The sequence below is a fragment of the Arachis hypogaea genome, chromosome 5 (assembly GCF_003086295.3).
Source record: "Arachis hypogaea cultivar Tifrunner chromosome 5, arahy.Tifrunner.gnm2.J5K5, whole genome shotgun sequence".
In the NCBI taxonomy this organism is placed as follows: domain Eukaryota; kingdom Viridiplantae; phylum Streptophyta; class Magnoliopsida; order Fabales; family Fabaceae; genus Arachis; species Arachis hypogaea.
This window is the reverse complement of record NC_092040.1, coordinates 87527649-87549924: the sequence shown is the minus strand read 5'-3', so window position 1 is coordinate 87549924 and position 22276 is coordinate 87527649. Positions and strand designations below refer to the sequence as shown.

General features: G+C 29.3%; 2 protein-coding genes and 1 long non-coding RNA gene across 3 annotated transcripts; 2 read left to right on the top strand and 1 right to left on the bottom strand.

The window, feature by feature from the left end:
• Window positions 1–5996: 5996 nt before the first annotated feature.
• On the bottom strand, window positions 5997–10703 carry LOC112803656 (3-hydroxyisobutyryl-CoA hydrolase 1-like). Its single transcript, XM_025847139.1, has 10 exons — window positions 10662–10703; window positions 10160–10240; window positions 9522–9590; window positions 7444–7528; window positions 7094–7179; window positions 6863–6984; window positions 6670–6730; window positions 6474–6575; window positions 6278–6379; window positions 5997–6035 (listed from the first exon to the last, which is right to left on the bottom strand). Exons 1-10 carry the CDS (start codon window positions 10701–10703, stop codon window positions 5997–5999), a joined length of 789 nt encoding a protein of 262 aa, XP_025702924.1.
• Window positions 10704–16689: 5986 nt separating this feature from the next.
• Window positions 16690–17839, top strand: LOC112803655 (secoisolariciresinol dehydrogenase-like). The gene has a single exon (XM_029298724.2). It carries the CDS (start codon window positions 16828–16830, stop codon window positions 17548–17550), a length of 723 nt encoding a protein of 240 aa, XP_029154557.2. The 5' UTR covers window positions 16690–16827; the 3' UTR covers window positions 17551–17839.
• Window positions 17840–19158: 1319 nt separating this feature from the next.
• LOC140184596 (uncharacterized) lies at window positions 19159–21858 on the top strand. Its single transcript, XR_011881679.1, has 3 exons — window positions 19159–19326; window positions 19417–19471; window positions 21351–21858. It is a non-coding gene; the product is annotated as an uncharacterized lncRNA (long non-coding RNA).
• The last annotated feature ends 418 nt before the right edge of the window (window positions 21859–22276 follow it).

Sequence of the window (22276 nt, the reverse complement as noted above, 5' to 3'; positions counted from 1 at the left end):
CCTCAATCCATGAACGTGTGCCTGACAAACACCTCCGTTCTACATCAGATTGAATGAGCATCTCTTAGCTTCCTTAATCAGAATCTTCGTGGTATAAGCTAGAACTGATGGCGGCCACTCTTGAGGATCCGGAAAGTCTAAACCTTGTCTGTGGTATTCCGAGTAGGATTCAAGGATTGAATGGCTGTGATGAGCTTCAAACTCGCGATTGCTGGGCGTGATGACAAACGCAAAAGGATCAATGGATCCTATTCCAACATGATCGAGAACCAACAGCTGATTAGCCATACTATGACAGAGCATCTGGACCGTTTTCACTGAGAGGATGGGAAGTAGCCACTGATGATGGTGACACCCTACATACAGCTTGCCATGGATGGAACTTTACAAACAATTGAGTTGAATATTACATTGCAGAAATTCAGAGGACAAAGCATTTCCAAAACTCCAACATATTCTCCATTAATAAAGTAACAATTCCTTATTCCAAACACTTTTACTTCTTACAATTAAATCCAAATAACCTTATTGGCATCCTGACTAAGATTAATAAAATAAACATAGCTTGCTTCAAACCAATAATCTCCGTGGGATCGACCCTTACTCGCTTAAGGTATTACTTGGACGACCCAGTGCACTTGCTGGTTAGTTGTACGGATTGCAAATTCGTGCACCAGTTGCCTCATGTAAACTTCTTCATGAAGGTCACCATTTAGGAATGAATTGTTGACATCAAACTGTCTAATGCTCCAGCCTTTTGATAGTGCAAGTGTCAAAACCAGTCTTATTGTTGCTGGTTTAATCACTGGGCTAAAAGTTTCTTTAAAATCAATTCCATCCCTTTGACTGCACCCTAAAGCAACCAGCCTTGCTTTATATTTGTTGATTGAGCCATCTGCATTGTATTTGACTCGAAATACCCATTTGCTACCAATAGCATTTCGGTTCTGTGGCAATTCTTCAAGTCTCCATGTATTGTTTCTCATTAATGCTATATACTCTTCTGTCATTGCTTGTCTCCACTTGGGGTCACTCAATGCTTCTCTTACTGATTTCGGTTCAAGGCTCTTTTGAGTGTTTGCTTGAAAGGCCTTCGGTTTTCTAATGCCATTTTTCTATCTCGTAATCATGTGATGGTTACTTGATGGAGGTTCTGGTTGATGTAAGGGTAGGGGGTTAGTGTTAAGTGATGGTGATGGTGAGGGAGTATGGTAGGTAATAAGAGAGTTGGGAGCAAGGTTTGCTGGTTGGAAAACACTGAAAGGTGGTGGCTGGTTTGGGAGAACAGGAATGGAAGGCAATAGGTGTGGGTAGGAGATTTCTCCTTTAGTGGTGGAGATGGTAGTGAACCCATGGGATCCGTCTTTAAAAGGGAATAAATCTTCTTGGAACTGTACATTTCTTGTAACAAGAACCTTTCTTGTTTTTGTTAAGCATTTGAATCCTTTATAATGAATTGCTGGACCAAGATACACACAGGGCTCAAATCTGAACTGCAACTTATTAGTGTTGTAGGGTCTGGTGTGGGGATAGCAGAGGCAACCGAATACTTTGAGCATGGACAAAGAGGGATTCTTTCTAAATAGTTTTTCAAAAGGAAACCTGAACTACAAAACTGGTGTGGGAAGCAAATTTATGAGCTGAGTAGCTGTGGTGAAAGCATCTCCCCAATACTTGATAGGCACACTAGCTTCAGCCAGTAATGATAAACCCATTGTAGCGATGTGTTTATGTTTCCTTTCGGCAGCACCCTTTTGTTGATGAATATGTGGACAAGAAAAACGATGCAAGATACCTTTTTGTTTGAGGTAATTAGACAAAGCAATATACTCCTTTGCGTTATCCGATTGTATACATTTAATCTTTGCATTAAGTTGGAGCTCAACCATTTTCTTAAATTCAACAAAAATTGACTGCAATTGTGACCTATTGTGCAACAAATAAATCCATGTAAATTTAGAATAGGCATCTATAAAATGAACATAATATCGGGCTCCTTTTATTTCAGAAATGGGTGCTGGACCCCAAATGTCTGTATACAAAAGTTCTAAAGGGAAATGGATTATTATTTCTGACTTAGGAAATGGAAGCTGTTGTGCTTTTCCCATACAACAAGCATTACACAATGAATTTGAAGCTGTGAAAGGAATTTGGTAACTTCTAAGAATTCGAGTAAGAACATCAGAAGAAGGGTGTCCTAGTCTAAGGTGCCAAAGCTTGAAATTTGACAGTCCAGCCACTGTTGCAGCATAAGCAGCTGGTGAGTGTGCTTTATTTGTGACGGCAGGTCCAAAGGAGTACATTTCAGCTTTAACTGTTCCTTGGAGAAGTGTCTCCTTGAAATCCTGAGATTTCACTAGACACGTGTGAGGGTGAAACTCAACCCATACATTATTATCACATACAAATTTATGTACACTCAACAAATTCTTTTTTATATTTAGTACATGCAGTAGTTTTTGCAATTTAAAGGTGTAATTAGAAGAAAATGGTTTGATTAATGAGCTTCCAACTTTAGTAATTGGCAAAGAATTTCCATTACCTACAATAACCTGTTCACTTCCATTGTAGTTGCTGTATTCAGACACATTTGATGGATCTGGAGTCATATGGTGTGTTGCTCCTGAGTCCGGATACCAATTTGGATCATAAACTGTTGATGGAGCAGCTGCCATTGCAACATTTGCTTGAGTATTGTATCCACTGTTCTGGCTTACATACTCTTTATTGAACCTGTGCCAACATTCCCATGCTGAATGCTCTGGTCTTTCACACACTTGACATACTAATATGAAGAATTGGCCTCTTCCTCTTCCAAAGCTTTGGTTGAATCCACTTGTTCTGCCTCTGCCTCGTGGAGCATAGCTACCTCTTGACTGGAAACCTCTTCCATTTTCTCTTCCATATCCTCTTCCATTATAGTTGTCAGGTCTTGTGTAATTGTCAATTCTTCTTTGAGTTGTTGTATGAGTCAGATTTGCTTAAATTGAGCCTTTCTTAAATTTCTCAAACCATTCCTCTTGTGTGATAACAACGCTTCCATCGCTCCTACTGAGATTGGATTGTCTCTAGCATTTATCGAGGTGATGAACGAACAGTACTCTTCTGTTAATCCAGCCAGAATAGCTTCAACATGAGCAGCTTCATCCACAGGATCTCCAACAGAGATCAATGAATCAACAGTTTTCTTGATTTCAAGAAGATAATCATTCATGGAACCTTCCTTCTTTGTATCACTCAGCTTGCTTCTGAGTTGTCTAATCTTGGCTTTAGTTTGCGAAGCAAAGAACATCTCCAATATGTTCCAAATCTGATGTGAATATGTGCAGCCTACCATTCGTGCAGTGAATGATGAATTCATTGAAACTAAAAGCCAAGATTTCAATAAAGCATCTTGCCTTTTCCAAGCCCTAAATTCTGTTGTGCTCTTTCCCCTTTTTTCATCTTCAATCAAGTTGAATTGTTTTGGTATATTGTCTCCTTTGATGTGATTGATGAGATCATGACCTTCAATCGTTGCTTCAGCTTGCTCCCTCCATGACAAGAAGTTTTCTTCATCTAACTTGATTGCAATCGGATTTGAAAAGCTATGTATCACTTCTGTGCTGTTTCTATTTGTTTCTGGTTCTGCCATTTCTGCGCCCTAGGCTCTGGATACCATGTAAAATGATCTGGCAGGTTCTTGTGAGAGAGAGAGAGAGAGAGAGAGAGAGAGAGAGAGAGAGAGTATTGAGAAGAGAAGAGAAGATATTTGTGATTGAATGCACACTGAATTTTACACTAGAATTTGGTTTATATACAACAGACTTAACTTCACTAACAAACTTCTAATTTTCCTAACTAACTCTAGTTTAACGCTTTTGACTACTACTTACTCTTTATACTTTCAAGCTTCATGTGATTTTCAGCCTCGCAGTTTATTTTTTTCTATCTATTAACATCAAACTTCTATATATAAAGGTTTTATAAGTGTGTCTCATGTGAAACTAAATTTGAAATATGTTCATCCGCTCAGATTCTTCACGAGTTGGGTTGAAGTGGCATTAGAGCAGGTGCGAAAGGGAATTGAGACTTGAGCACGAGTTGGAGGATGGACCATGCTTGCAACGTTGGTTGGACGGCGGATGGAGTTACCTATAAGGATATTCCGATGTCAAAATTAATTTCCGTACTAAGAGGCGACTAATTAGAATTTAAAAAGGTGACATACATCTGGAAGAGATAGATCTCCTTCCTTTTATATTCTGTACTCAAGTGGACCCCTTATGAATAGACCCACTCGCTTAGAAAGTTCGACCAGCTGTTCAGGTTCTTTGAAGAAAAAGAGGTGACGTGCAAGTCTCCTCTTGGTTCAGGTTGGTGGTTTGCGACCAAACTCGAGTTCTTAGCAGGTTGGGCCGGAACAAAACACAACAGTGATAAAATATAAATATCTAGATAATTGTATATTATTGTTGTTATATAACTAAATATAATTATATAAATGAATATTAGTTAAGAGTAATTATATTCCAACAAGAAAATGTAGCACTAGCCATTCCCACTACTATTGGTTAGAGGTGGCAATTTGCACTTTATCCGCGGGTATCTAATCCAATCCCACCCGATCGGATAGGGTTGTCAATCCGATCTGCAATAGGTAGGGTAGGGTGCGGGTTGAGTCCTATTCGACCAATCCGCACTCTATATATATGTATATGTTATATACTTATATAAAAATATGTTTTAAGTGGATGTTGAACTAAAGATCTGTTACTAAATGCAAAAAATTCTTAGCAACTAAAAGAAGATTATTAATTGATAATTTTATATTTTTTTACATAAAAATCAATTCTTTTTTAAATTATCATTAATTTATATAATAATGCTGCATCTTTTTTATAATCTACGGATAGGATCAGATACCCGCAGATTAAGAACGGATATAATTAGAGAAATAGAAAATGATTAAGTTTATATAAAAATCTCAACTTACGAGTAGGATTAGGATTGACTCTAAACCGTACTCTCCCCTAACCATTTCCATCTAGTGATGAATTTAGTTACATTATTGTGGTGGTCATCATAATTTGAATGTGGATCGTGGCTTTACTACTATTAGTCCAATGTGGGGTACTTGGGCGTTTATCTTCACAATCTTATGTTTGAAGTCTTTAAACTTTTATCTCAAATTCTTGTTGTGTCATTGTGCCAATGTGCAATAATAGTATATTGTCCTGCATCTATGCAATGTAATAAACAAACAAGTTTTGGTGGTTGTTCTCGTTTGCAGGGTTTCCATTTTTTATTTTCTTCTTTGGTTAAGTAGTATTTGCTGATATTTTTTAAACGAAAAAAGTAAAAAAAAATAATACAGTATCCTTGTATACAAAAAAAAAAAAAAAATTTAATTAGACTAAATAAAGACGTACACAAATCCCAAAAGATAGCATTAATACTAAATAAAAAACTACAAAGAATTAACAATAGTGAATACCACTTACTAGAATATATTATCTGTTTTGACAATTTAGATTTCATAATTTTTATTGCAACTTTTACATTTCTCAAAAATAAAATTTTTGCTTTACACTCACTAACAGTACATGAGAATTAAATTCTCATCATACATAGCATTATTAAATTGCTGTAGTAATTATAACTAAGATTAACCTTCAACTTTTATCTTCTTTTTTTTTTTTCTCACTTAACCTTCACCCACCAGAGATTATATCTTGAATTCAATAATTATAATCTGCAGGCAGTTATGATTGGAGAATGGGATCTTAAAGGAAGTTGTAAAGGCTCCCATGTATCGTCAGTGATATTTGTAAAGTGCTGATTCACCATTTCTTCACTAACCAACTCTAGCTTTGAAGGCTCCCACTAGTTCAAAAATAAAAAAAGTATGAAAAAATTAAAATATATATTATTTAGCTTAATAAGGAGTATAAGAAATATTATGCAAGTAATTATTTATATCTAATAGATAAAATTAATATCACTTAGCTTTTACCTTAGGCTTTGTCTTTATCAAACAGCTTTGCTCTTGAACCCTATTCACCAAAAATTTTAATTTGAATAATTTGCCAAAAATAAAAAGAGAGAAACTTATTAGGAGGCAAATAATAAAGCCAATCTCAATCTCTTCATATACTTAGTAGTTATTATAACCAAATGGGATGTATATTGAATTAGTTCATATTGATTACATAATAATCCCGGAACTATTTATTTATTTGCTAAACTTTCTTAGCTTTATTCATAGGAAAAAATATTTATTTAAATATTTAATTACCTCGTAGAAATCATTGCTTACTGTTCTTCGATTGAGGTGGCAAGCGATGTTATAATCCCTGTAAAGACATTCTTCAATGTTTTCTATTCTGCCTTTTCTGATCTAAAAAGCATGAATGCATACAGATAGATTAGTGCAAAAATTTACAATAACGATGAATTTAATTTAGATAAATGATCATTTTATATATACTCACAGATTTTAAGAAGATCTTAAGACTCATGGGACTTGAAAAACGCATAGAGCTTAATGTATTTGTTATCCACTTTTCTTCTGCTCCGTTTTCTAATTCATTTTCCTATATAAATAATTTTAAAAATTATAATTCCATTCCAATTTTTCAATGTAACAGATATATAATTATGGGTATAATAAATAATATATATACTTACCAAGGATTGAATTATATCTTCCACTGTCCCTTTTGAGAAACATTTGTTTATAATCTCCAATCTTTTTTTCATAGTGAGAACAGGATTAATTAGTTGAAATGCATTATTATTAGTCAATTTTATCAAATATATAGCACACATATATAATAAAAAGAAGAATAATAATATTCTTAATGACGTAATAATTAATTACCTCTTGAAAGGGCTATCCTGTTTCACAGTTGGTTTCTCTGTGAAAGTTTCTATTAAAGCAGAAACTGTTGATACATTTGAAGAAGTAATAGCTTGTAGAGCATTTTCCAATGCATTAAGCTTCTATTACATAGAATGAAAATAAAACAAAACAAATATACTAATAAATATATGGTTACATTATTGTTATGAATCCAATAATTAGAGGCAAATCTTTCATTATACATATTACCGTGGAATGGACGAAATGTGTAGCTAATCCACATGCTGCCATTTCTATTCCATCCAAACGAGTTCCAGTTAACCCTAAATACTCCCCTGCAAATAATAATTTGGTAAAACTAGCAAATAAAGAATCATATTGATTCATTAATTAATAAGGCCATTTTTATGAAAAAGTAAGAATTGTAGATAATTATTATTTTATAGATATATGATGTGTCTAAGGTGTGTTAGATATATAATAATTACCGATTTTATTATTAATTTAAATTTTTAGAATAAATAATTTAGTAATTTATGTTTTTCCTATATATACATATAATATATAAAATGAAGCATTTGAGTTATTTAGTTAATTACCAAAATAGCCAGGAAGCCTAGATAGGAAGTAACTTGCACCCACATCTGGAAAATACCCTATATGTGCCTCTGGCATTGCAAATACCTACAAATAATAATAATAATAATAATAATAATAATAATAATAATAATAATAATAATAATAATAATAATAATAATAATAATAATAATTCATCAAATATCAATACTTGTTTTTATAAGTGAAGACCTAATGTGACTTTTTTCTTGATCATTTTTACGAAAAGTAACGAAATTTTTAACGGAAGAAAAAGAACACTTCGACTTCAACGACCCTCAATTCTATTTTTTCTGAGACTATGGGATTTTTCTGTTATTTTTAGCATCAACTTGAAACAAAAATTATATAATTATCAAACTAAGTTGATGAATTAGTGGTTATTAAAATGATCACATTAGTTTTTCTCTTTTAATTTCACTACCAATTTTATTCTTTTGCATACATGTGATGAAAGGCCTTTTGTGTAAAAGAACACGATATGATTGGTGAAACCTTCGCTCTTGTACCGTAAATTTATGTATCAGAACATTATATAATCTATGTCGCATCCTATATATTTTTATTGGAACATAATATATATTTTGGTAATTCAGTTTATAATATCACATACTAGAAACCTAATTTTATTTTTGTTATATTGATGATGAAATTTTCTGCTGAAATTGATCTTATTAGGTTGTGTTCATGGAAAGACCCGCTCCTCCTCCCATAACCACTCCATTAATCACAGATACCTGTTTTCAACAATTGAAAAAAATGGTGTATGATAATAATTAAGAATTACAAAATGATATTTAATTTTGAAAATTTTAATTCTTAATTATTATTAGCGAATGCAAACTTACTAGAGGCTTTTTGTAGGTTGCTGCCAAATGGTCCAAAATGAGTGTTTTACCATAAAATTTCACAGGGTAAGTCCAATGTCCTAGTTAGATTATTAAAGTAAGGGTTACAGATTAGAATATATAATCTCTTGATAAATTTAAACTACATAATACATGATGAACATCCAATTATCACATTTGCATGTAAAAGTGATTAATCTGATCATTATTTACAAGAAAATATTTTAGTTCTATATGTTGTATACAAATTAAAGTAGTTAAAATTCAAATTTCATAAAATTTCGGAATAAATAAAAAATGACGATTGCTTTAAGTAAAATTGTAATATTAAAATATTACAAGAATTAAATCGAAATATTAACTATTTTGATTATATCTATGTTGATGGTTTTTATTTGAGTATTATACCTATGAGTGACGTAGAAATTATTGATACTACATCACCTCCGGCACAAAATCCTTTTCCATTACCCTAATTAACATTGGGAAAGAAATTCAGAAACATATTAGTTCACCAATATATATAAATGCCAAATATTGTTTAGTTTAAATTATAAAAACAAACATATAATAATAACAAAATTATTAATAACTATAAGAAAGTATATATATATATATATATATATATATATATATATATATATATATATATATATATATATATATATATATATATATATATACAGGTGAATGAAGTGAAACCATAGCTAAATTCAACAAAATTAATCTAATAATTTATTAGTATGATAAAAATTGGTTGAAGAAATATTTAATTACGATCTAGTTTCTATAGCTTTGTCAAATTTGTAATTAGATCTCTAACTTAGTTTTTTTTCTTTTTAATTGGGTCTCAGTTTTTAATTTTGTAACTAGATCATTTTTATATTAAAAATATTAAAATCAACAAAATATTTTTCATAAAAAATATGTGATGAAAGATCTAATTATATTCTTAATTCTAAATACTTTTAATTTACGAAAAGATATTCAGTTAATTTTAATATTTTTTACACTGAAAATGATCTAATTATAAAATTAAAAGTAGTATAAAAATCAATTAAAAATATAAAAATTTAATAAAATCATAAAACACACTAAAATAATTAAATCTTAAAAAATTAAAAATCATATAAAAAAATAATTTAATTAAACTTATTACAAAAATAACTTATTCACCTAATATTTTTTCATATTTTAAATGGCGTTTTAATTACCTTCAATATTACAAGTTTAACTGACGAGTCATCCTCATACATCCTTAAATGCTTTAAAATTTGAGAAACCTGCAAAAAGTTTACCTTCCTCGTTATCATCCTTATTATATTTATTGTTTATACAGATAACGGTTCTAAAAAGTTGCTACGAAAAGACAAGCTGTATGAAAACAAATATTTTTGTTTAATTACTGAGGTCAAATAAAAGGAGAGTGCGCAAATTAAAATCACTTTCGTGCATTATGGTATGAATTTCATATACCACGATTGCTATAATTAATTGTGTATATATTTAAATTATTTTTTTAATTAAAAGTTTTTTTAAATATATTAATTAATAAAAAGTATTAATATCAAAATAGTGTTCTGTGTTCACACTTGATACTCTTGTTATAGATACCAAAAAAGTGATACTATTATATAAAAGATACAATGTAATATTTAAATGGTAAGTTCTATAGTGTCTATAACTTGATATTTAATTTTTACCTATTAATTTATTTTTTATGACAATTTTTGAATATTTAATAATTATTTATTTTTATATTTTTAAAATTAAATATTAATTTTTAACTTCTTTTAATAAATTAGACTAATACTTTTAAATATCGTAGCAATCACCTATTTAAATTACTTACCATTTCAAAGTTAAGGACATTTAACTTATGAGGCCTATTTAGTATCACTAGCTTCACAGAAGAATTTCCTCCGAAAAGTACCTGCAATGACGTTGTAGTGAACCATTATTACTGTTGCAATAGTATTTAAATACTTAAATTTATATTGGAATTTAAATTTTAAACAGTTATTTTTATTATTTTTAACTTATTTTATACTTATAAATAGACTGTAATTTGTATTATATATAAATCATAATAAATATAACGATATATTTTTCTGTAATCTTTTATCTTAGTTTCTAACTATTACAACATATGGTAATAATAAGAAGGTGAAAATTTAGATACAGTTGACTTCACGTAAAATTAATACCTGAAAGCCGTTAGATGATTTAATTGATTTAAGTAAATTTTCATCAAACGATTCCTAGATCTCAATTTCACGTAAAGTCGACTTCACCTGACTTAATAGAAAATGAAATACGAAAAACAAATATTTAAAGAAGAGAGAGAAAAAAACCTGGTTTATTGGTTCTGTGTCAAACTTAAAACTCAGAGCCATGGTGCAATTTAGTTCTACTACTGTTCGTTTCTATATAATGACACAATTCTGAATGAGATATATAGAAAATTGCATGTTTGAGCAAAATACGACGCTCTCGATCTCTATATATATAATCAAAAGAATAATGAAACGCTCGTGAACTAATTAACACGCAAAAGGATAAAAAATAAAATAAGAGAATAACAAAGGTCTAAACATGTATATAAAAACAATAATCACGGTTACAGAATATATATTAAAAATATATAATATAATACATGTCAATATATATAAATATAAAATAACTAGTTTGTTAATTAATTTTTAATATACATATATAATATATATTTTTTTTTGTTAAAACTTAAAACTAACTAACAGAAACAATCAACTTTTGAAAAACATCATTAATACCAAACCAGCAAACCTACCCTAAAAAACCCCTGAATCATATGTTCAAATTGCAATTTTCAATACAACATTAAATCTCTCTGACTCTATATTATATGAAGGATCGGAGTTGGCTCCTTTACTTCCACTTATTAAAACTGCCTTTATTTTTTATAATAGAATAAGATAAGATATTATAAATAAAATATAAATAAAATATAAATTTAGTATTTTTTATTTTATTTAGTAATAAAATAAAATAAATTATAAAAATTTAATTTATTTTTATCTTTTTTATTAAACAAATTTTAAAAAATATAATTATAAAAAATTAATAAGAATAACAAAAGAAAAAAATAAATTATATCTTTTATTAGTGAATTTATATCATTTTTATTAGGATGAAAACAAATATATATTAATTCAATATTTTTAAATACATTGTCTTTATTTATATCTCATTTGTTAAATACGAATTTATATTCTTGTCTCAGTATCTTATTCATATAAATAAACACAGCCTAAATGTATGTTATATATTTTTTATTTTTAAAATTTATTAAAAATTTTAAAAATATTTTTAAATTTTAATTTATTTTAATTTTATCCCTAATTTTTAAATTTATTTTAGTTATATCTTTAAAATTAATATTTAAACACCCAACATTTTTTTTACCAAATTCAATCATCATCATACTTCTCTCTCTAGCCCAACCCTATCTCACCACACTCCCACACGGCTTCTCCTCATCTTTCAATCTCGTCCATGAGTTCAAGTAATTTTTGGGTAAATAGACATAAAATGAGAAAGAGAAAAACAAATTAGTAAGCTATGAAGTATGGACGTTGACATGGACACGGGACACGACACGACACGGGACATGTCGATATGCAAATTTTAAAATTTTACATGACACGGATATACACATACTTATAAAATATAAAATATTTTTTAGATAAATCATAATGATATTTTAATATTTTATTGATATTAAAATATAAATTAATTTTTAAATTATTTTTAATGTATTATTTTAATTATATCAAGTATTTAAAATATTTTTTGTTTTAATAAATAATAATATATACTATATCTAAATTTATTTTAAGAGTATATATTAAGAATAAGACCGGATACGCTGATACGTGATGGTATTTAAGTGTGTCCAAGTGTATCCGGAGAAGAATTTTTTAGTTTTTATTGAGACACGGTTTGGATACAGCAGACATGCGTGTCGGACGAGTGTTGGTGAGTGTCGTGTCCGATACGCAGACACGACAACTCAGCAAAGTGTCCGTGCTTCATAGTTAGTAAGAGAGAAAAAAATGTATGATTTGTAATTTTATATAATTGATAAGGACAAATAAAATTATAGGATAAAGTATTAAATTAATTCCTTATGTTTGGCGTAATCCTGTTATGGTTTTTAAGGTTTAAAATATTCTATTTGAATAAAAAAAAAGTTTCATTTAACTTCAATATAGTTCCACTGTGAGGTCAAAGTTAAATAATTAACGAAATGTCATATATAACAACATGCAAGAACAATATTAATAATCTAGAGAACAAATACAAATTCTACAGGCACAAAATTAATCGTGGATGCATCAATATATTTATTTATCATTCTCTTTAGTTCTATAGAAAATATTTTATTTAAATTATTAAAAAAATAATAAATAAATATATTAATACATTCACAGTTAATTTTGTGCCTCTTGAATTTGTACTTGTTTTCTAAATTATTGATCTTGTTTTTAGTACTATTTTATGTAGGATATTCTATTAATTATTTAACTTTGATCTCACGATGAGACTACATTGTAGCTAAATGAAACTTTTTTAAATTCAAATAAAATACTTTAAACCTTAAAGACTAAAATAGAATTACACCCGAACGTAGAGAACTAATTTAATACTTTACCCTAAAATTCTATAACTATCTATATATAAATTAAGTTAATTTACACTGAAAATTTTAAGTGCTTTACGAAATAATGAGCAAAGAATAGTAAAAACCCATTAAATTTTAGATAAATTAGGTATCAATCATCTCGCCAAAGATAAAAATACAGGTAAGCTCAAGAAATGTTTATAAAATTTTTAACACGTGGTCTATTAAACCTAGCGAAGTCATTTTTGTAACATATAGCATATGAAACTATGAATACACGTATTTTTTTAATTTATTTTTAATATATATTTTATATTTTAATATATATTTATTATAAAAAAAATTTGTCACATTTTTAAAACGTGTCCAAAAATGAAAAAAAAAATATAGCTATAGTTTTCGGCCATATTTTTTTTAGCTATGGTCATATTTTTACAGGAATTACATCCACGCGTACTTGTTACTTTATCAATATGCGTTCTTATTGAACTATAACTGCGCTTATTTTGTTGTCACGCGGTTAATTATTGTCACACTTTAAAAAAGTGGTTGTATACATAATCATATAACTACGTTTTTAAACATATTCTTTGGTGAATATACAACTACGCTTAAAAAACATACCAATAATTAAAGATAATGGCTACGATTTTTAAATCTTGTGCAGTTGTGTCACGCTTTCGAAGATATGGCTATTATTTTTAAACGTGTTACACAAACTACCCACCCTAGCTAGGTAGCTAGAAAAATGTATATACACTATGCTTAGGAACTCTCTTGTTGATATAGTCGCTGCTACTCAATAAATACCAAGCAAGAGCTAACAGCCTAACACAAAGATTGCAAAGAAACGAGAGATGAGTTATCAAATAATTTGAGAATAAAAGAGTTGTGGATTTCCTCGCCCGTATAGTAGTACTTAATAAGGTAAGAACAACTAACCTGACATTTTTGGCGGTCTTGACATATCACTCCATTATACATATAATTTCAACTTATTATATTATTATAAGGTTTATGTTACTTTTTTTTTTCATAATACCATTTTTTTAAAACCTAAAGTTGGTAAAAAAACATAAATAATTATATTTCTAATATATTTTGTTAAAAAATGTTTTTCGATTTAAATAAATTTTTGTATTGATATTTTTTTCTTTTTATTTATCTTACACTATTTTTTTTTTTAAATTTAACAAAGATTAAATTTTAAATTTTCAATTAAAAAATTTTGATATCATAATATATGTAATCACTTCTTTTAAAATTTAAGTTGAAATATTTAAAAAATGAGCTATCATCATAATCATACAGAACATGCATATACTAAAAGAAAGAAATATAATTCATAATTTTCTTTATATATATTATATTATATAAGACTAACTCGTGAACTAGTCAAAACAATTCGTATACTTTTGGTATATTTAAATTTTGAAATTAACCTAAATTATTTATTTATTAAAGAGCCAATCAGTCAAGCTATTATTTGTGCTCAATTATTATTTGGGTACACATAGTATATGCTCTGTTAGATTTATTTATACTAATCTTTTTAAGAGATTAATATTAACATCATATTCACCAGAGAAATGATAATGTTATATTTTATATAAAAAAAACAGCAGTGATGTTGTCACTATATCACTTAAATTTCAGCAATTACATATATAATATATAATAAAAATAGAGTAAATTATATTATTGTTTTAATCCTTAACATTTATTTAAGATTATGTTCTAATTTTGTTACTAATATTTAAAACGTCATATTTTTATGAGAAATATTTTATTTTAATTTTTTGGTCAAAATTAAAATATTTTCTTTTTAAAATATTTTTTTTATTATTATCTTATTTTATTATTATTATTTTATTTATTTTCACTTTTAAATCACTATAATTACGATTTTTGTTGTTATCTATAAAAAAAATCACAATAGACAAAAAGGATACTTTTAAAAAATAGGACGTTTCAAATGAAATTAAGACTTGCCTTAAATATTAGGGACTAAATTTAGTATTTTATTCTAAAAATATCATTGTCATAAAACTACTTATCCTAAAAACAAGGAGATAAGAGGACGTAACATGAATGATTATATCTTTAATACCTTCTCTCAAAAAATAACTTCTTTTGAGTTTGTTTAATTTTTTACATAAATTTTCTTTTCTATTTTTATTTGCTTTATGCTTTTTTTTATTTTTTGGCATTCACCAAAAATCAAACTCTAGACCTTTAAAACATAGAACTTTAAAACTATGTCATAAAATTACTTCTCACAAAAGTTTAAACGGATAAAAAAGAATAATATAAATTATTATATCTCTAACATATACAAAATTATTTAATCTTAAGCGATATTGGTGTAATTTAGTTTTCTTACTTTAAAATTTTAATTTGCAAGTTTTTATGAAAACTGCATAAAATTATATATAATTCAATTTGATAATCTTAAAAATTATTGTCTTGCATTTATAAAATTTGGATTATTATATAAGTACTTAAATCGTCCATCTTGCAGAGATATATATATATATATATATATATATATATATATATATATATTTTGTTATGGCAACTGCGAGCTTTTCAGATACTGCTCACGATGCAAAAAGGTATGACAAACAAATTAAAACTACCAATACATGCAAACCTAGCTAGTATGCTTTTTTGTTGTTATATATTTGTTTTAACCATCAAAAGCTACAAAAATGAATATTAATTAATATATAGATACGAGATATATGACGATATATATGCACAAATTAAAATATTTCAATTATACGCACAACACACACTAACATACTATTGATGACTACTTAGTTTTTATCTACTTTTAGTAATATATTATAAAGAATTTAATTTTGATTGCACGAACACATTCTTTTTTTTTAAATGACCATTTATATGATTAATGTAAAAGATAATTATTTTTATTAATATAGCGTTATGTAATTAAATACATGTATAAATTTTTTTATACTAACTATAATATATCAAAATTAAATTCATATTATATAACATAATTATAGAATTTAGGATTTATTAAAATATTTAGAGTTTAAAGTTTAAAATTTAATGAAATAATAATGATATTTTAGGGAGAAAAAAAACGTGAGACAGATAAAAAAATAATTTTAAAAAAGTTGGCTTAATTGATAATATTGGCAAATTGAAAATTAGTTCCCTGTTGAGATTGATATATAATAAAGGATACAATATATTTTTTGTTCTTAAAATTTGTAAAAGTTTTAAAAATACTACTAAGTTTTATTTTGTTTCAAATTTATTACAGAAGTTTTCAATTTGCATCAAATATATCTTCGACAGCTAAATTTTCAAAAATTTAAGACTAATCTAACAATAATACATAAAAATTATGCTTGATTTACTTGTGTTGAGGGTTGTTCTTATAAAATTGTTGTTGAATTGGTCTTAAATTTTTTGAAAAATTAGCCGTTAAGGGTATATTTGATACAAATAAAAATTTTTTGGATAAAATTGAAATAAAATAAAACTTAAGAATATTTTTAAAATTTTTGTCAAATTTCAGAGACAAAAAGTATACTTTACCTATATTAAATTTAGCAACTTGAAGTATTGATTAATAATATATATAGGAACTTAAATTTTACTTAGTTAATATTAATTAATTTTTAAATTTCTATTTTTAAAATTTGAAAATGAAAATGAAAATTTAAAAAAATAATTTAAAAAAATCTAATTAAACTCATAAATTATTAATCATTATTATATTTCATACCAAGATTGTATTGTTCTGTACCTTAAAATTTTTGCTTAGACTTGAAGGAAAGGTGGTTTTGATTACCGGTGGTGCTAGGGGCCTTGGTGAGTGCATGGCAAGGATATTCTGCAAACATGGCGCCAAGGTTGTGATTGCCGACATTCGAGATCAACAAGGACTCGCACTCCAAGATACCATAGGAATTGAATTCGCAACCTATGTACATTGTGATGTAACTAAAGAAGAGGATGTCGAGAATGTAGTTAACATAGCAATATCAAACTATCAAAAGCTAGACATAATTGTGAACAACGCTGCAGCAATAGATGATTATCGTAATCCTAGCATTATAAACAATGATGTATCCGAATTCGAGCGCATTCTTAGGGTTAACCTCATAGGACCTTTCTTGGTAATCAAGCATGCAGCTAGAGTGATGATTCCAGAGAAAAAGGGTAGTATTGTAAATGTAGGGAGTGTAAGTTCAAGCGTTGGAGGGATTGCAACTCATGCATGCACAAGCTCCAAACATGGCTTAATTGGACTCACAAAGAATGCAGCTGCTGATCTTGGCAAATTTGGGATAAGAGTGAATTGCTTGTCTCCTTACTTTATTGCGAATGATGCAGGTAAAGAGTTCTTCAAACTTGATGAGGAAGGGTGCTTAAATGTTTATTCAAATCTGAAAGGTGTTCATTTGATGGAAGAAGATGTAGCACAAGCTGCAGTGTATTTGGCTAGTGATGAGTCCAAGTACATCAGTGGTCATAATCTAGCCGTGGATGGTGGTTTTACTACAATCAATCCAATTTTTGGTGTGTTCTCACAATCTTAAATTGGAATCTTCAATTCATAGTCATCTCTTTTATGGATCTGATGAGTCAATCAATAATGTAATAACTGATTCACTCTTCCTATGAAATCTTTATTGTCTCTGCTTCCAGCTGCTTAATATATATTCATATTTCCTGGCACTAGGTAAACTTTATATCATAGTTAATTTAATCTTATGAAGGGTATTGGTGCTTAATTGTGCAGGGTGTTGTGTTATATCTTGTAATGCCTCAAACAACTATCCATGTTGTAATTCACTTTACTTGAGATCAAATTACACCTTCATTCAATCTTCTCTATCTCAATTGCTTTCTTTCAAAACCATTGATCATAGTTTTGCCTTTTTGTCAAGTCTCTAACAAAGAGATATCTATACTTCTATAAGACACGTTTTATTCTTTATCTATAACGGATATAACGCTTTATAAATTATAATAGCTATTTACTTAACACGTTAAATATTATCAAATTAATGCATTTACATTAGAAAACAATTAAAAACTTACATATATTACACCATAACAAATATTTGTTTAGTGACAATAACATAAGACAGTTAATCTCAATTGCCAATAAATATATTAGCAATTATTTTTATTGTGACTAAACATAAAATAAATGACTGATAAAAATACTTTTCGTTCAGTAGTATTATTATTAAGGATAATTATGTAAAAAAGTCTAATAGTTAGTTAAAGTTATATTACTGACTAGGCAGAGTTTGTTATTTCACTTAGAAGAATCTGTTTCTGTACATTGCTATATATATCTATCTATTACTCTTGTACAATACAATAGAAGAATATATTCTAAACCTTTCTCATTTTGCATTAGCTTTCTGCTCTCATTTTCTCTGCTTTAGTTTGTTCAATATAGTATCAAGAGCCTCATCTTGAACCTTCTTGAATCTTCTTTTTTTTTCTTTCTTTTTGACAAAAACTCTATTTATTGTTTCTGCTGCACAACAATGGTGTTACTATGCTATCTGATTCCTCTTCAACAAAACCTGCTCTAGTTCTTATTGCAGAAAAACTTAATGATAACAACTATAATACTTGGAAGCATCAAGCATGACTTACTATTCAACTTCTTAGTTCTTAGCATGGAAGATCGTTTGGATGCTTCAAAAGCACCTTCAAAATTCAATCCAAACTCCAACAATGATGCTACCTTTGCTAGCACAACACCTGGTGAGACTTCTCAAAAGAGTTCAAATCTAGCCACAACAAAAGAATCTACAAAGTATCAAAGATGGCGCCAAAATGATTTGTCCCTCACCACTTGGCTTATGGCTTCAATGACAAATAACTTCAAGAATAAGGTTTTTCATTGCACTACCTTTGTAAACCCCGTTATATGACTGACTAGCCGAGGATTTTCACTTAGTAGATAATTAGTCAGTAAATTAGTTTTTAACAAAAAATATTAGAAACGCGAATATTATATCAAATTAGGATAGAGCTCATCGAAACGAGAATTTTAACACTAATTTCGAAGAAAACGGTCCAAGATTGGACCGAGCAAGCCGAACCGATTGAACCGAGCCTAAACTAGACTATGGGCCCAACCGGGCCAGCCTTTAAATGAGCCCACATTCCTTTTCTTCCTCGTTTTGGCTGCAGAAACCTGAAGCATACAGGGAGAGAAAGTAACGCCGAAAACCCTGGGCAAACTTCAATTCACCGTAGTTTTTCCGTCCGAGCTCCGATTGCTGCACCGTTTATGGCCACGCGTCCACCGCATCGAGCTCTACGTTTCTACTGGAACAATTTCATAGGTAACTCATTCTTTATTCTCAGCCTCTTCTTCCCCAATTTTTGGGAATTTGAGTGGAGGTATTGAATTTCTTTGTTCTTTGATGTTTTAGGATCCAATTAGCTTGATAAAAACGTTTACTCTTGCTTATGTGAAGCTTGGGTAAGGTGAGGATATGATAATTCTATTTTAATTTCATTGAATTTGAGCTTTAAGTGTTAAATTGGATATATATGTGTTATAAATATGTATTAGGTTATGAATAAATAATTGGAGCTTGAAATTATGAATATTGGAACTTGGAAGAACCTGAGCTTAGAATTTGTTGAATTTTGAGGGGCTGTCTTAATTTTGAATAAATCCCTTTGGTCGTTACATGAAAATCGGCGAAGGTATGGTTTAGATTTCTTGCATTTAATATATAATGTTCTGTGAAAACTTAGGCTAGATGACCATAGGATAAGTTGGAATGCAGGTGTATATTTAATGTTTAGTAATTTGTTGTTGAATATACTTGGTTGGTGTTTGTGGATAATTAGTAGTTGATTATGGATGGTGGTTATGTTGATTTGGAAAGAAATATGGTTGAATGTGTTGAATGTTATTGTTGATGAATATATTTGGTTGGTTTTTGTTGGATAGTTAGTGATTGATTATAGATGGTGATTGTTATTATGTTAATTTGGAAGGAATCATGGTTGAATGGTGTTGTTGGGAATTGTGTTGGAATTGATATGTTGAAAGTGAGTGGAATGAAAATTATGGATGAAAATGAGGTTTAAAGAGTTTGAAAATTTTGGTTTTGGGTTGAATTTCGGCGGGCTATAACTTGGCTTTCAGAACCCCAAATTGATTTCAACTTGTTTTAAATGAAAATTTGACTCATGAAGTTTATGCCGTTCAAAGAACGAAAGAAAAACGATTTAAAACGATTGAGTTATACCCATCGGAAGATTAAATTTATAAATTGTGCTTATAACTAATCCTGCAGCTTTGCTTTTTCAATTCTGCTATTGTAACTCTGCTACTGCATCCGCCTTTTTTTAAAGAACGTACGCTAACATGTACGCATGGCCCACGTGTACGCTTTACAATCCCACGTGTACGCGTGGCACCTGTTCCAGCAAACATGATTTTTAAGATTTTTAAAACCTATTTCAAACTACTAAACCTCTATTTTCATTCCATTGGTCATAAATAATAGTGTTAAACCTGATAATAAGATGAAGTTAAGAAATGAGAATAACTTGAAGGTGAAGTAAAGTTGAAAAGTGATGAATTGATTATGAGATGTTACGGATAAGTCATATATGATACTTGATTGGATATTCTAATGAAAGATTATGTATGAAATTTGGCTTGAATGATTTAATGATCTGAGATACGAGATTCCCTAGATAAAGTGTCGTGGCTTGCCACCACGTGTATCAGTTTGAAAGCTCGATACTCTGTTGACCCTACGACGTAAGTGTGACCGGACACTACAAATTTCCGGGAATGTAACCCCCATTGAGCAATATTGATTATTTGAGAAAAAGCTATGCATAGACTCTTCGGGATGCACGTTGGGGGACAGTCTAAGGTTTTCGGACTTGTCAGGTTGGCTGGATAACCGACAGATGAGCCTCATCAGCCATAGGACAAGCATGCATCATATGCATATTACTTGAATTACTTGCTTGTACTTTAATTGGGTGTGCCTAAATGTACTTGCCATGTCAAATGTGTATGTGTTACCTGTAGTATTTGTAACCTTCTTGTACTTGCCTTTATCTATTTATTTATCTGTGAAATGCATAATGGAGTTGGAGGTATGGAGGAATGGCAGTATGAGACTTAGATTTAAGATTAAGTTAAGTTAGGTTTAGATACTCTTAGAAAATCACCTTTCATGGCTTCTGTTTAATACTTTAAGCTCTATAATCTGAGTGTCGGCGTTCTAGGATTGCCTCTGGCATTTCCAGGACCTTATCTATTATGTGTGTGGCACCTTTACCATACTGAGAACCTTCGGTTCTCATTCAATATTATGTTGTTGTTTTTTAGATGCAGGTCGAGAGGCGTCTCGTTAGGTGTCTGAGCTCCTGAAGCGAAGTGGTTACTGAGTTATTTTGTTGTACAGTGATGTATATGTATGTACTTAGCTTACTATCCAGATAACTTATTCCTTTTGATCTTCTTAGAGATTTATGGAGAAACAGGATTTTGTTTATGTACATTTGGGTTGTGTGCGGAGTTAGGAGCTTGTTATTTTGTATTTTTGGCTCTCTATTCCTACTTTTATTATTTTATGTTTGATAGATATAGTTTTTTTCACACGCAAGTTATTCTGTTTCTAGAGCGTTGTGCTTTTTATTTCGCAATTTTTGTTTTACCCATTTTTTAAGACTCATAGTTTATTATATTCCTTCTACTATTATATGTACACATTTTATTTTAGAGGTCGTAGCGCCTCACAACCTCTGTGTTACATCCTAGGTGTAATGCTTTGTGTGGTAGGGTGTTACAACTTTTGCTAATACTTGAAATACCATGGTGAATTACTTCTCTATAACCTCTACAACTTGTGTTTAAAGTTTTAAAGCTCAACTTAAATCTATTAAAAAAACTGGTTCTATTTCTGAGTGTTTGAACAAGATCCACAAACTTGTGGATTCTTTGCTTGCAATTGGATACAAATTGCAAAATGATGATCATATTCAATCAATTATAGATGGTTTACCTGAAGAGAATAGTGGATATATAACTTCTGTTATGTCAAGACTAGGCACTTTTAGTGTTAGCGAAGCAGAATCTTTTCTAATTGTATTTGATGATATGCTCGATTCAAGGTATGGCTATATCTAATTTCTCACAAACTTTCAACACCAACACCAACATTGGATGAAGAAGCTCAACAAGACGGGGTCGTGGAGGTAGATCCCAAAGAGGAGGAATGTTTTCTTGGAACAATCATAGGCCTTTTTGCCAAA